Genomic DNA, 15,762 nt, shown 5'->3' with positions numbered 1-15,762 from the left:
GACACCCCCCTGCAGTGCCACCTCCAGCTCTGGAGCCACCAGAAGGACATGGACCTGTTGGAGTGGGGCCAGAGGAGGCCACGGAGATGCTGCGAGGGCTGGAGACCCTCTGCTGGGAGGACAGGCTGAGAGAGTTGGGGGTGTTCAGCCTGGAGAAGAGACGGCTCTGGGGAGACCTTAGAGCCCCTTCCAGTCCCTAAAGGGGTACAGGAGAGCTGGGGAGGGACTCTTGATCAGGGAGGGGAGTGATAGGACGAGGGTGAATGGCTTCAATCTGAAAGAGGGGAGATTTAGATTAAACATTAGGAAGAAATTTTTCACTGTGAGGGTGGTGAGGCACTGGCGCAGGTTGCCCAGAGAAGCTGTGGCTGCCCCATTCCTGGAGGTGTTCAAGGCCAGGTTGATCCAGGTCATTTCCACCTGATCTGTGTCATTTCCACCAGGCAGTGCTCTTAAAGCACGTAAGTATATTGATGGGCAGAGTCCAGGCTCAGGCTTCCTTTCTGGAAAAAATCTCAGACTTACGTAAAAACATGTGTGTTTTGATAGTCTGTCTGATGTGCTGCTGACCCAAAACCAAACATGTAGGTGGGCAGCCTAACTCTGACCTGCAGCAAAAATAAAAAGGCAAGAGAAAAAGGTCTGCTGAGGCTCTCTGCTTCAAAGGAACAGAGTCTGGGGTAATCCAGCAGGTCCCAAGCCTATTGTCAAGGCAGGTACGGAAGAGCTGCTGAGGGCAGAAAGATGCTAAGAGCTTCTGGCTTTGAGGGAATGAATAATTTGATGGGGTCACAGTAATGATTTTTGGATGCATATGGTATGTGTTGTGAGAAGGCTGCCAGCCTGGCTGAAGATCACCTTGGAAGACAGAAATGTGCGTCGGGAAGCAAGGAAATTTAGTTCCTCACATTTATGTAGGGTGAAGTAGACTGGACAGATGGTTCTTTTTAACCTGTTCTTAAAAACTGGCAAAGACCTACAGTGGCACTACAGTGCCTTTAAGAGCCTGCTTCTACAACCAGCCCTGGCTACAGTTAGGAAATTTTCCCCAAGGACAGCTGCATCATCTGCACTCCATATCAGGCATAATCCCTTCCATGGGAAGAAGGAACCTCACTAGAGGATCACAGAGTAACTCCAGTGGGAAGGGACCTCTGGGAGTCTCCAGTCCAACCTCCTGCTGAAAGGGGTCAGCCAGGTTGCTCAGGATTTGACCCAGTCAGGCACTGAGAACTCAGTGACTCCACAACCTTCCTGGGTAACCCGTCCCACCGCCCGACAGCCCTCAAAGGGATGACGTTCCTCTCCTGTCCACGCTGAACCTCTCTGATTTCAATGTATTCCCATTGCTCCTCATCCTGCACCACTGAGAAAAGTCTGACTCTTTCTTCCCAAAGCCTGGTACAGTTGTGGCCACCTCTTCTCCAGGCTCACAAGTCTTGGTCCCTCAGCATTGCCCCATGGGGCTCGTCTCCAGCCCCCCGACCATCCTGGCGGCTCTCTCCTGACCTTGCTATCGCTCCTTGCTTGAACCGGGAGGAGGGAAGACAAAACCAGACGCGTGTGACCAAACATCTCAAGATGTCTGAGCTACAAACCAAGGAGCTGCTGCTGAGCCAAGGGAGGGCCATCACCTCCGGCACATCCACCCAGTGCCCTGCCATGCACTACCCTCCCTCACGCGGTGCAGGCAGCCGTGCTCCCTCACCCTCAGGGCTAGTCTGAACCACAGAGCCCTGGGCCTGGCCCCAGCCCGCCTCGCCCTTCCCTCCTCCTCAGCAGCCGCGGAGCCGCCGTCTTCTCTTCCCCCCAACTACAACTCCCATCAGCCCCCGCGCCCCACCTCCCATCAGCCCCCGCGCGCCCCCGCCTGCCCTTCCCGGCAGGCCGCGGGGACCGGAAGCGGAAGTGGGGTACGGCGACGTGTGAGGGCGGGCAGCCATGGCGGGTAGGTTAGAGCCGCACCTGGAGGCGCTGCGGCGGGAGCTGCCGGTGCCCGACCCCGCCGTGCTCTCCGTCCTGCTGACGCTGCTCGTTGTCGCCATCACGATCCGTGAGTTGAGGCCCGCGGGAAAGCGCCCCCGGTCCCCGGCCACGGCCTGGGGTCCTGCCGGGGAGCAGCGGCCTCCGGGCCGCGCTCGCTGAGGGGGCGGCGGCGGGCTGAGGTGCTCCCTCCTCTCTCCCGCAGTGATCTGGAGGTTCGTGCAGGGCAGGAGGAGCGGCCGGAAGGCGGTGCTGCTGCTGGGCCTCTGCGACGCGGGGAAGACGCTGCTGTTCGCGCGGGTGAGCCGGGGGCTCCCTCTGAGGAGGGAATGAAATGCCACGCCGGTGTTCCTCCAGCCACCTTTTTCGAAAATGGCTCTTTTTTTTTTTCCCCCCACAGTTGTTGACAGGCAGATACCGCGATACCCAGACTTCAATAACTGACAGCTCCGCAGTTTACAGAGTCAGCAATGACAAGGTGAGCGGCTGGTTCCTACAGCCGGCTGGTGCCTTTGTTTTTGTGCTCCCTGTGCTAAACCTGGCGTGATGCTTTTCGTGCTGCTCAGTCTTCCCAGCTTGAAATCATCCCCTAGTTTGGTCCGAGTGTATGGTGGGATTTTTCTCGGCAACGCATGCTGAGAAAGTAGGAAAACACTGGGAGGACATGGGAACTCCTCATCTCTGCAGGTTCTTTTTTCTTTGCTCGTCAAACTGAAACATTTTTGACAGAAAATCACATGTTTTGAAAAGTGGGCAGCATGTAGGTTTTTTTTCTATAGGAGAGGAAAAGGAGCTGCTTTTACAAGTGGAGTAAAATGGCGCTGTGGGGACAGCAGTGTGGTTTGGAGCAGGGGGGAGATATGTGAGGGAGCATTGTTCTGTTGTGTTTGGTTTATTTGTTTGGCAGTAATTTCTGTGTCTCCCAAGAAAACCTGAACTTAAAAGCTTTAGCAGGCTTCAAAAGAGACTCTAGCAGAACTTCATCTGGTCTCAGAAAGGGTTTTGGTTACTTTCAGGTCCTGGGCTGCCACAGGCCTAGTTATTTTCAGTTTATGGCGATCTTTTTTGTTTCAGAAGAGTTTGTTGCTGGGTGCACACGTGGCAGTGAAAGCAGCAAGTTGGCAGCACATTATGTGCTTGTGAATTGTATAAGTAGAGGATGTTTTTGTGGCTTCTCTGTAGCAATCTTCAGTGACAGTGGTGATAATAAGAGGTTAAAAACGTAAAGGGAAGCGCAGGGCTTTTTTTTTAATATTTGAGTCTCTAAGATTGAGTGGACAGTAGGTATTTGGAGGGGGGGGGGGCTGCTGGAATGCTGCAATGTGGACTGTTGCTTTTCTTTTTTTTTAAATTGTAGACAAGGTTTCCATTAAAATCCAAGAGCAGTGAGTAGCTAGGGTCTTGCGTAGCGTTCTGTCGCTGCTTAAAAACGAGTGTTATCTTGAGAACGGTGACGTGGCTCTACTTGGCCACGTCTCGATAAGGAGCATGTGAGAGGCATTCATGCTCTTTTTGTCACTGCTTTCTCTGGCTGGCAACCTGTGGAAAGGGAAATGTTTGTAGCTTTCAATTTTTGTGTTGTTTTTTTTTTTTCCTCCAGAAAAATTATGTGTATTTAGGTAGACTTGCAGTTGGATAGATTTTGTGATTGGATAGATGTCTTGATTCAGAGACTGGGGTTAGTATTCTATATCAGGGACTTGCGTGATGGGAGTTTGTGGTTTTGCTGTGCAGAGATCTGCTTGCTGTCAGGGATGGTGCACATCTGATGAAGCTTTTTCACTTGCCCTGTGTGCAGGGTAGTTGTAGGGGAGGTACTGTGGATGAGAAATGGGTTGAACATTCTCTTTTTCTCTGAGGTTGTGCTGTGGTGTCTCAGCTGTGGTGGTTTGCTGGTGTGGCACCCTCCTTACTGAGTCCTGGCCATGAATGTTGTTCCTCAGCATTTTTTTTATCTGTCAGAATTATTTGGGCTGGTGGAAAGACTGCACCTTGGGGAGAGTTACATGCTTCTGCCCAGTATGGGGATTCGCTTGCCCACTGCTGCCTCAACACTGGGCTAACTGGAATCCACTATCAGACTGGTTTTCTCCAGTCTGTGATTACAGGTACCCCTAGATTAAGTGTTGCTGATACCTTCTTGCTTCTGTTCCCAGAGCGCTAACGTCACCTTAATCGACCTTCCAGGCCATGAGAGTTTGCGTCTTCAGTTCTTGGAGAGGTTCAAGGCTGCAGCCAGGTAACTTTGAGGAGATTGGCAGGGGAGGAGGGGGCAGGTGATGAACCACCAAATGATGGTGCTGAGGATGCTGTGAGCTGTGCCAAATTCACTCTCTGGTGGTGCCCTGAGAGTCAGAGCTCTGCCATGGGGTAGTGGGGGTTAGTTATTTTTTACCTGAGTTTGTAGTGCATCAGGAGGCAAAGCAACTGCAGTGGGGAGGGTTAGGGGATGTGGTATATCCATGGGACAGAGAGGGAAAGATTTTCTGCTGGGGCTGAAAGTGAGGTGCATTTCAGCCAGCACATGCTAACCTTCTCTTCGGTTGGATGAGTTCAGTTGTGGAAACAAATGTGTTAGCCCAGGCTTGAATACTTCCCGGGTAAGATGGTTGCAGAGCTTTGCCCAGCACATGTTCTTCTCTCTTTCCTCCAGAGCCATCGTGTTTGTGGTGGACAGTGTGGCCTTCCAGCGGGAGGTGAAGGATGTGGCAGAGTTCCTGTACCAGGTTCTGGTCGATAGCACTGTGCTCAAAAATGCACCCGCGCTGCTGATCGCTTGCAATAAGCAAGGTATGGTGTGCTGCCTTGGGGCTGGACATCGGATTCAGGCCTTGAGAGACAGGGGTTCATGCCACGGATGCTGAATTTCTTAGGAGTTGGGTTTTCAGCAAAATGAAGTCTGGAACTTAGTTTTAAACTTGGACTACTCAGCAGGATCATTTCTAGCAGCCATTGGAAGAATTCTTAGGTGAGGTATGTCTAATAGATTTGTAGAGAAGCACCGCTTGGGAGAGCTACAGCTTTTTAGATGGGCTTAGGTAAGGCAGGTGGCTTTCTGCTTATGCAGAACTGTCTTCTTGAATCTGCAGGCAGCAGAAAAGAAGATCAACTTGAGTGTAATGAACTATCTGTACATGCTTGAGAGCTTCAGTGTTAAAATCAGACAGTCATTTAGCTGCCAAGATTATATGTTTTCTTTTGATTGGACTAGCAAGAACATCCAGTTACTGGAAAGGACTAGATTTTCAAATCCCTACAACTTTTACAGTGAAGATGTGGATTCCTGTATGACAATCTCAAGCTTTTGGGCAGTATCAGGTTTGGTTTTCTTAGTTATTTCATGCACTGCTTCAGGAGCTGCCTGAGGCCTTGGTGGCTTCATGTGCTGTAGGTTAAAAAGCGCTGTGTTGAGCTCTATGATTCCAGGACAGATGAGAGTGCTGGGCCTCAAACAGAAGACTTCAAACCCCGTCCTCTGTTTGAAGCGACTTACTGCCCAGCAAGAAGAAATTAATTCCCTACATTATATTAGACTTATTATCAGACCATTCACTGCTGCAGACCCAAAGGTCCAGCCTCCCAAATCCTAGTGCAGACAGCCATCTTTGTCCCAGTAACTCTTACGACTGCACAGTATGAGCAGACCTTATTGTATCTTTAGGAGTAAGAACCAGGTTCTGAAGTCTGGGAATTGGGAGAGAATTGGGCAGAGAGAAACCTTGTAAAATTCAACAAAGGCAGGTGTAGGGTCCTACACCTGGGGAGGAATAACCCCGTGCACCAGTACAGGTTAGGGGTGACGTCCTGGAGAGCAGCTCTGTGGAAAGGGACCTGGGAGTCCTGGTGGATAACAGGATGCCCATGAGGCAGCAACGTGCCCTGGTGGCCAAGAAGGCCAATGGCATCCTGGGGTGCATCAAGCAGAGTGTGGCCAGCAGGTCGAGGGAGGTCGTCCTCCCCCTCTGCTCTGCCCTGGTGAGGCCACATCTGGAGTATTGTGTCTAGTTCTGGGCTCCCCAGTTCAAGGGACAGGGAACTGCTGGAGAGGGTCCAGCAAAGGGCTACAAAGATGAGGGGACTGGAGCATCTCTCTTGTGAGGAAAAGCTGCGGGATGTGGGTCTTTTCAGTCTAGATAAACGAAGACTGAGGGTGGATCTTATCAATGCTTATAAATACTTAAAGGGAGGGTGCCAGGGGGATGGGAACAGTCTTTTTTCAGTGGTGCCCAGTGATAGGACAAGAAGTAACAGGCACAAACTCACAAACTTGACCATAGGAAGTTCCATCTCAACATGAGGAGGAACTTCTTTCTTGTGCGGGTGGCAGAGCACTGTCACAGGCTGCCCAGAGAGGTGGGAGAGTCTCCCACTCTGGAGCCATTCCAAACCCGCCTGGACGTCGTCCTGTGCAACTGCTGGAGGTGCCCCTGCTCTGGCAGGGGGTGGGACTGGATGAGTTCCGGAGGTCCCTTCCAGGCCCAACCATTCTGTGATTCTGACATAAAACCAAAGAGCTGATTTTCTTTTCTTTTCTCTCTCTAGATGTCACAATGGCAAAATCAGCAAAACTTATTCAACAGCAGCTGGAGAAAGAGCTGTAAGTATGAAATTGGATCTTAAACCCTCTGAGCTTCCCTCTTTTCCTTTCTGTCTCTTACCTCATTGTTCAGTGAGCTCCCTTGAGCCACATCTAAGTTCATCGTAGAAAAAGAGCACTCTGTTTTGTCTATGTACCTGTAACCAGGATGAGAGAAGATTGCTCCTTGCTAAAGCATGCAAAAAAGCAATGGGCACAGACAGTGTATGGCCTCCTAGAAGCTGTGGGTTGGAGAAACAACATCCCAGTCCTTTCCTAAAAGCTGCCGTCCTTGGGTTAAGCGATGCCTCCCATGGCTCTATCCTCTCTCTGGTCCAGGCAGGGTTGGCTTCCAAATGTCAGACTTTCTGTCAGTGGCGTGAAGATCTCAGTAGCTCTGCTCAGTTGTACTGGCACAGGTTTTTTTGCAGGGCCGCTGTGTTGCAAGAGCGCTTGGCAGGCAAAGCTTGAGAGCTGGGGAGAGAGTGTCTGGTTTTCCCGGTCTGCTAACAGACAGTGCAGGAGCCTGTTTGGGACCCCGTGTTGGTTCTGTATCCCCCCCTAGGAAGGACAGTAATCTGGGAAGACAAACGATGTATGATCTGTTGCTAATTTTGAGTTGTAAGAGGAAGTGGAAGGAGGAGAAAGCGGCTTGTAGTCTGTGCTACGTTGTAAGCTGGCAGTTGAATGAGCTGCAGCATCAATGGCTGGCAAGTCCATCTGGGGAGGGGGAAAGTAAAAGATGATTTTTTTTTTAAGCTGTATTTAATCTCTGTGCCTGAAGACTCTGCCTGTGAGTCCCGTAATTGTAGTTGGGTCAAATCTGCTCTGGGAGAGACCTGTGCATCTCTTGTGCCGTGGTGGACTTCTCCCCCAGTGTCTAGTAGAGATTTCCCTCTTCCCCCACCCTCAGAACTGGATATTTTGCCTTCCTGTTGCCTGTAGGTCCCGTTTGCTGGTTTGCAGTTAGCAGCAAGGTGGTCTTGGGGGTAGGAGAAGGGTTGTAGCTCTTTGGTCTCCAAACAAATGCATGTTTGTGGGATGCAAACATCTTGTATCCCATCATCTTCCCAGTTTGGCAGTGTTAGGTTTACGGTTGGACTCAATGGTCTTAAGAGTCTTTTCCAACTTAAACGATTCTATGGTTCTATAAACTCTTTGGCCAGTAGATGGCAGCAGGGTCATTTGTGCTGATGCCTCTTCCAGGCTGAATACCTGACCTTCCGGTTTTTAAGGGAGGAATTATTTGCCACATATGCTCCCCAGGGAAATAACCATTCCTTGGTTCTGATGTTGAGCGTTTGCTTGTTATCTGTGTGTAGAAGCTGGATTTCTAGGTAGGTTATACGTGCCCTGTTGGTCCTGCAGGCTGGCAGATTGCTGCTGTCCTCCTCCCTGTGCTGCCATACTTGGATCTCCTTGTGTAGAGAACCCAAGGAAGTGCCTGCTCTTTTATTCCTGAACTCACACCTCTGGGCAGTGGTGTTCTTTCCCTGTGCTCCATTAATTTAGCTTCATTGTGTGAATAAGGAGTCAGGGGTTGACTGAGAGCAGGCATTGCCAGGCTGCTCTGTCTTGGAAAGAGGTGCAGCACTCCATCCATGAGGCTCTACTGGGCAGTCGAAGACCTGTGGAGAGATTGCTGTTTGCATCTGTGCCTGGTGCAGCCCCTTGACTTCCCTAGCCTTGCTTTTGGGACCTCAGAGGCAGTCAAATCGCAGTGCCTCTGCGTCTTTCAGGCTGTTCTATCTCCCTGTGCTGCCTCTGCCTTGGATGCCTGGTTATTGTGGACAAGGAGGTCCATCCTTCCTCTCCACACATGGCAGGGAGTTGAGATGCTGCAGCAAGTTGAAGGGTAGGGGCGCTGGTGACATTGTAGCCTGGTCCTTGGGAAGGCATTGCTCACAGGAGCGGTGGGGAGATGCAATCCTCCTCTTAATCCCCAAAGGCACACTCAGGTGGCTGTGAGGTGAGTCCCTGCATGATCCCCACCAGCAATGTGTGATCGCAGCCCAGAAAGCCAACCATATCCTGGGCTGCATCAGAAGTGTGGCCAGCAGGTCAAAGGAGGTGATTCTGCCCCTCTACTCCACTCTTGTGAGACCCCACCTGGAATACTGCATCCAGCTCTGGAGTCCCCAACATAAGAAGGACATGGACCTGCTGGAGTGTGTGCAGAGGAGAGCCACGAGGATGCTGTGAGGGCTGGAGCCCCTCTGCTGGGAGGACAGGCTGAGAGTTGGGGGTGTTCAGCCTGGAGAAGAGAAGGCTCCAGGGAGATCTTATTGCAGCCTTCCAGTACCTAAAGGGGGCCTACAGGAGAGCTGGGGAAGGACTTTTTACAAGGACATGTAGTGATAGGACGAGGGGGAATGGCTTTAAACTGGAAGAGGGCAGGTTCAGATTAAACATTAGGAAGAAGTTTTTCACTGTGAGGGTGGTAAGGCACTGGCCCGGGTTGCCCAGAGATGTTGTTGAGGCCCCATCCCTGGAGGTGTTCAAGGCCAGGCTGGATGTGGCCTTGGGCAACCTGGTCTAGTGGGAGGTGTCCCTGCCTATGGCAGGGGGGTTGGAACTCGATGATCTACAAAGTCCATTCCTACCTAAACCGTTGTATGATTCTATGATGATCATAGGTGCCTCTCGTTTCATGGTTAACCTGTTAAACTAGTGCAGATCCTGAGCACTGTGGGCTAAATCATATGTAATTCCTGGTGTCTGGTGTCTGCCATGGGGATATTGGGGAAATTCAGATGAGGACATCATCACCTGACTCTTGCTGTTGTTTATTACAAAAGAAAACCTGTTTAAGTACCCTCTCCTTGAGTGGCCTCATGTCTGTCTTGCTCTCTTGAGCCTCTCTGGAGTTGTGCCTTTCAGCGGGTATTTAGGAGAAGTGCCAAAGATCCTGCTCCTGCCTGTGCAGAGCCATGGGACCTTCTATCCTTGGTATAACTGGCATCCTGCTGACAGAGCTGGGTCCAAAATATCTCGGCAGCTGTGGTATAGGTAACGTTCCCCCTGTTCACAGGTCTTGACCCTTTCCCTTCTCTGTCTGCAGCAATACCTTACGAGTGACCCGATCCGCAGCTCCCACCAGTCTGGATGGCTCAGCCACTGGGGGCCCTGCCCAGCTGGGGAAGAAGGGCAAGGACTTCGACTTCTCCCAGCTGCCCATGAAGGTGGAATTTGTGGAGTGCAGTGCTCGGGGCAGCAAGGGAGAGGAGGGAGATGCTGACTTCGAGGGCCTCGAGAAATGGCTGGCCAAGATCGCCTGAACGGAGAAGGGCAGGGCTGGAGAGAGAGACTTGGGGAGGCTGGGGGGCAGGACGCTTGAGAACTGAAAGGAAAAAGATGGTCTGAAGCACTCAAATCTCATCTTGCTGTAGAAAGAAGAAATTTAAGCTGGAAACCAGCATTGTGCTATATTCCTCTGCTGCTCATGAGCTTGGGAGCAACATGACACAATTGCTGGTGTGATTTTCCTCTGACTGTCCCTATCATGCTGTGACTTTTTTTTTTCCTCTCCCCTCTTTCTTTGTCTTTCTCTGGGATGCTGACCCTCTGGGCTTCTGTGTTTCCTTAATCTTTAGGATTTTTGTTTAGTAGCTGCCAGGCAAATTTAGGAAGGAGTGAACTGCCAGGTGAGTTTTAGAGATTGGAGTCTGCGTGTTGTCTTCTGCCTTGGTTTGGCATTGCAATCCTGTTACCTCTCGGAGCTACTGATCACCTCCTGATTCGGACTTCTTTCCCCAGCCTCTCGCTGCTTGGGAGCGCTGTGCACATCATCCATGCTGCCCGGCAAAGTACACAGTCTCTCTTCGTTTGGCAATCATTGAGGAGAGTATAAAAAGCTGTTTACCTCTGTGTCTCCTCCCTTCCTGTTCTTCCAAACTGGTGCAGTCGTGTTTCTGTGGGACTGGAGCGGTCTATTAAATGCCAAAACCAGGCTGGCTGCTCTGCCTTAGTCGCTGTGCACTGCCTGTGTGTCCTTTGCTGTGTCCTTGGGTGATTTCCACTGTTGGATGGTTCTTGGGAGTTTTTCTTTAACTGAGGGCTATGTCCTGAAAGCTTGTTCCACTCTACTTGTCCTTTCCGTACTTCAGGCTCTTCTCCCACAGAAGTCTATGCCCGCTCTCCAGTTAGCAGAGTTATAGCAGGGTCTTAGCTTGAAACTGTGAGGCTGGCATGGTTTTAGATTCCTACCTACATTACATGTGAGATCTGGTGTGACAGGCGTGTGCTGTGCCTGTCTCCTGCTCCAGTGACTGCAGTGAGACATTTTTGTGTGTGCAATTAGTCAGCAATTGTGGCAAAGTGAGAGGGAAAGTCAGGGAGCTGCTGCCACATTAGTGTGATTCCTTCTCCTGAGATAGATGCTCAATGAAGAGGGGGAAGAACTGTGAGGTTTTCCCAGTTTGTTCTCATTTGAATGTCGTGTTTAAAGCCAAAGTTGCTGCTGTGATCTCGACTGTAAATCTTGCAGGAAGGATTCAGGGAATGCCTGTCACTGTCGCTGTGGCTCAGCAGGCTGCTCAGAAGCTTGGCGTGTTGGAGTGCTCTGGTTCAGCATGATTCTGAACTGTCCAAGGGGCATTCGCTCTCCTCCTTCCCATGCTCTCGCCAGGACCATCCGTTATCCAAAGGGAGATCTTCTGGCAGCGCTGGTGTCGGTCAGGTGGGAGACAAGACCCTGGTGCTGTGCTGGGCTTTCCCCTTCCTGAGCAGCCTTAAAACACAGTTGCCCTGCCCAGCAGCTCCGTGTAGCTTTGTGCTCCGATGGGGTGCCAGCTCTGTGCAGCACCTACGTGAGGCTGATTGCGCTCTGGGATGTCTCACTGCAAATTGTGAGGTCCTACGGCATTGAAATTTTTCCTTTGTTTTTGTTGTTTCCCCTTTTATTTTGGGGTAGGAGGGAGTGGCTGACTCCTGGTAGACCTTTTCTATCCTTTGCAGGCTCATGTCCTTTCTGGTGTGATGCTTCCTTCATCGCTCACCTGATCTGTTGTGTTCTCGTCCTTTCTTTCTGGGTCATCCTCTGCCTCCCTGTTGCATTGCCAAGTGTTAGTAGTGTTGGGAAGAGCAAGAACGGTCTTTAGCAAAGACCTGTGTGCTCTTAATGAAGCTGGGCCTTGCGTTTCTAGTCTTGTGAACCCAATGCCTCTTCTGCTATCCCCGCAGGAGGTGGGGGAGGGTTACATTTACAAAGTATGTTATATTCTTATATTTCCTGCAGCTAGGGTATTGTTGGAACATGTTTGTCATGCTTTGAACTCGTTTAGCTGGAGCTCCTTCCTAGGCCACCTGCTTTGAATCCGTAACGCTGAAGTGAGAATATTGCTCTTTCTTTGGGCGGTTATCCTGCTTGCAAAGACCTGTCTCCTTGAAAAGCGGAGGCCGAGCACCAGCCTCTCCTGGGGCAAGGGAGGAAGGTAGCATGAGGCCATGGTTGGTTTTAAGTTATTCCTGTTAAAAGTATTCTTTACATAAATTTTTTTTTTGCTTAAATATTTGTTCTCAAGTCTTGCTTTAGTCTTTGCCTTGATACAGATTTGCCTTTGATACCTCTCAGGGGTATCAAATCCGCGTGGACTGGGGCGTTGCTGCTGCTCAATATCACACTGGAGATCAACCTTCCTTCTTGGTGGCCAGGTCTGTGTTGTCAAAAAAAACAATGCCTCCTCCACACACAGGGCTCTTGGGATTTTTTTTTTTTGGGGGGGTGCGTGTATTTACTCCTTAGCCTGGGTGTTAGAGACTTGATAATCACATGGCAAAAAAAAAAAAAACCCTGATAAAAAAACTTAACAGAAAAAGCGCTTTACTCAAACGCACAGGAAAACTCAAGGCAGCTGCAGGGCCCTGTGCAGGGCTGTTGTGGTTTGGGTCACAGCACACTTGCCCTGCTGGGTGGTGGTGGTGGCCAGGGCAGCCTGCAGCCTTCCCTGCCTGAGCATGGCTGCGGGGCTCAGGGGCGGCTGTACGGCAGCAGGGCCGAGCTGGGGCTGCACCCTCTGCCGCTCGTGCTGGAGGATGGATGGAACGTGCGTTGGGCTGTCGCAGAGCTGCATGTGTTTTTTGGGCTACGCTCCATGACTTGCCTGTTAAATATTTGGGGCTGGTTTTCCCCAGTGGCTGAGGGAAGAGGGCAGAACTGGAAACTCTGAATGTTGTTTTCTTTTTTTTTTTTTTTTCTTCCCCCAGTCAGCTTTGTGCTTTGGTTTTGGCTCTTATGTATAAACCTCGCTCCCAGGCTGTGCTGGCCGGGCGAGTTGCTCCTCAGGCTGCAGCCTGGCAGCCAGTGTGTTTAGATGTCTTTGGCAAGACAGCAGGATGTGATAAACTCAGTCCCTTCTGCTCCTCCAACTGCCTGACCTGGAGTCAGTCACCCCGCAGCATTTACACGTCTGCAGGGATTGGGACTTTCACTCTGCTTTAAATCTCTTTCGACCGATGTTTTTCACTACGGGTCGTGCTTTGCCTGCAAGTTGTTCCCCTGGAAAGGAAGGGTGCTTTTGGAGGAGATCGACGAGCATCGTGAGATGCAGTGTAGCAGAAACCACATGAAAGTGGAGGAAAGATTGCTGAAAAGCAATGAAAAGCAAAAATAGCATGATGCCTGAACATTGGCACCCCAGTGGTGGTGCTTTCCAAGGCTCCCAAAACCAGATGCTGCAACCGTGACCTTTCCTGTGCATAGAGCCGTTGGCTGGCCCCAGCCACCTTTGACACCTTTGGAGCCAGGAGCTTCCGTGTGGCCCCATTTGGGCCTCCTCATGCACTTTTGCTGGCCGGCACCTCCTGGGGCTTGATGTTACCCCTGATGGGATGAAAGTGGAGTGAAGGAAGGTCATGTTGGTGTGTTAAGGGAACACCTGCCAGGTGGAGGGGGAACGGGAATGGGAATTGCATGGCCAGACCTCGTTATCATAAAGACTTGCTGACCCAGAGAAAATCCAAGGCATCCTCTCCCTTTATTCCCTCCGTGAGCATGGAGGGGGCAGGGCTGTTGGCTGTGAGCACGGTGAAGAGTCACGCCTTGCCCTGAACAGTGATGGGGTAAATACATTTACACAAGAAAACTCTCCTGCTCCTCTTCTGCGTCCCTCTGTCCCATCCACATCATCTCTCTTTGTCTGTGATGCTGCTCAGGAGGGGATACAGCCGCAATGTAAAGGAGGAGGAAGGTGTGGTGGCCCTGACTGGCCATGGGCTCAGAAAGCCCCATCTCAGCTCCACTGTGTCCCTTCAGTCCCTTCCTGAGTGATGTTGTAGCCATCTCCAGCTGTGCCTGGCCATGGACCCTGCTGATCCCAACCCACCGACTGACTGTCCAGCACCTTTGGCTGTCTCAACCGTGTCACAGCCCCTTGCCCGCAGCCCCTACCTGCAGAACGATCCACGCTGCCTGCAGTCCTCTGCCTGCATCCCCATGCCCAGAGCCCACTCTATCCTACCCCCAGCCCCCTGCCTGCACACCCCCTTCCATTCCTGCAGCCCCATGCCTGCACCCCATGGACTCTCCCTGCAGACCCATGCCCACAGACCCTTCCTGCTGCCCCATGAACCCTGTTCTCTGCGTGCAGCTCCATGCCTGAAGCCATCAGCCCCCTGCCTCCAGCCTCTGCCACCTGCACCCTGCCTAGAGCCCCATGCCCAAGCCCAGTGCCCACAGCCCCATAACTGCAGACTCCTGCTCCCTGCCCACAGACCGCTGCCCACATCCCCTAGCCTACAGACCCCTGAACGCTGCCTGCAGTCCCCTGCCTGCACCCCCACGCCCAAAGCCCCCTTCACCCTGCCTGGTGCTCCATTCTCAAGTCCTGTGTCCACAGGCAGATGCCTGCAGCCTTCTGCCTGCGCAGCCCTGCACCCTGGCTCCCCCCTCCCTTGCCTGCAGCCCTGTGAACCCCCCCTGCAGCCCCCTGCCTGCAGACCTTTCCCGCTGAACCCTGCCTCCAGCCCCTTACCCACATCTCTCTGCCTGCGGAGCTCTGGACCCTGCCTGCAACCCAGTGCCTTGCAGCTCCATGCTGCTTTGCCTTTGCCCCCTGCCCGCAACCCCCCTGCCTGCAGCCCCATGCACCCTGCATGTTGCATGCTGAACTGCGCGGGCACCTTTTGGCACGGGGCAGGGTGCAGGATGATGCAGGCAAGGGGGTGCCTGCAGGTTTCGTGGGGCTGCAAAGCAGGCACCGCTGCCCCTCGGCTGCCTGGTTTCCCCCCCCCGGCCCCGAGAGCCTGCACAGCCCCTCGTCACTGGTGGAGCCGCACAGGGAGCACATGCCCTGCCTCGCCACCTCTATCTTCTCCTTTGCCAGCGAGGGATGATCTCAGCATCTTCCAGGATGAGTCCTGCAAGCATCTCCACCGCCTTGCCTTGCCAGTGGGGACAGCTTTCGGGGGTGGGGGGGGAGACCAGCAAAGCACCGCAGTTGGAAAAGTGACCTTTATTTAAAAAAAAAAAAAAAAAAAAAAGCAACAAAACAAACCCCCAAATGTTCTGCGATAAACCCCTAATAATAACGTCTCACAAGACATGTGCGGTGTCCATGCTGACCTCTGCGAGGGGGTGCAGGCGGGGGGACACACAGGGCAGCCCCAGAGGGTTGGCAGCAGTCTCCCCTGCTCCTGTCCCAGCCGGGATGGCATTACCCGGCTGGAAACGTCACACCGGAGGGGGGACCATCGTCCACAGCAGGCACTTCTCTGGGTATATGGGATGGGGCTGTGCTCCAGCCCCCGTCTGCCTCCTGGTCCAGGTGTTGGGGGGGCTGCCTCCTCCCCAAAGCAATGGGCGAGGTGCAGCTGGAGAACCTGGGAGGAGCCGATCCCAGGATGGGACTGGCATTGGAGCATCCCTCGCCGGGAGCATGGTGGTGCCATGGGCTGCAGGACAGGAACTCAGAGCTGCTAAGGTGAAGTTGCTCCCTTAGAAGGAAAAACCCAAAAAAGACAAAGTACTGGTGGTGGGTAATGGGGGGGTGCAGAGTCCGTCCTCGGGTGGGCTACACCAGCCCTGCTGCCTTCTCCTGCACGTTGTACTCCTTGCTCCTCTTCACCTTCCAGCTGATGAGGGCGAGGAGGATGGTGCCCACCACCTTGTAGCCCACCTGCAGCCCCAGGTATCTGTTGAGAGAAGAGCAGGGAGATGCCGCGTCTGGACGTGGTACTTCCAGCCGGCACCAGGCTGAGCTGGGGAC

At 52.5% G+C, this 15,762-nt stretch overlaps 2 protein-coding genes across 2 annotated transcripts in view; one reads left to right on the top strand and one right to left on the bottom strand.

Annotated features, from left to right (window-relative positions):
- The first annotated feature begins 1,918 nt into the window (after window positions 1-1,918).
- SRPRB (SRP receptor subunit beta) lies at window positions 1,919-12,125 on the top strand. Its single transcript, XM_082486884.1, has 7 exons — window positions 1,919-2,053; window positions 2,189-2,283; window positions 2,384-2,461; window positions 4,140-4,222; window positions 4,637-4,773; window positions 6,526-6,580; window positions 9,621-12,125. The coding sequence occupies exons 1-7, from the start codon at window positions 1,942-1,944 to the stop codon at window positions 9,835-9,837; spliced, it is 777 nt and encodes a 258-aa protein (XP_082343010.1). The 5' UTR covers window positions 1,919-1,941; the 3' UTR covers window positions 9,838-12,125.
- A 2,874-nt stretch (window positions 12,126-14,999) lies between these two features.
- Window positions 15,000-15,762, bottom strand: part of SLCO2A1 (solute carrier organic anion transporter family member 2A1) — a 32,023-nt gene continuing 31,260 nt past the window's right edge. Inside the window, exon 14 of the mRNA XM_082486878.1 lies at window positions 15,000-15,688. Within this exon, the coding sequence (XP_082343004.1) occupies window positions 15,568-15,688 (121 nt within the window). The 3' untranslated portion in view covers window positions 15,000-15,567. The remainder of the gene's footprint in view (window positions 15,689-15,762) is intronic.

Source organism: Vanellus vanellus, assembly GCF_965231255.1.
Source record: "Vanellus vanellus genome assembly, chromosome: 8".
Classification (NCBI taxonomy): Eukaryota; Metazoa; Chordata; class Aves; order Charadriiformes; family Charadriidae; genus Vanellus; species Vanellus vanellus.
Note: the sequence above shows the minus strand (reverse complement) of the source record. Positions and strands in the feature narration are given on the sequence as shown.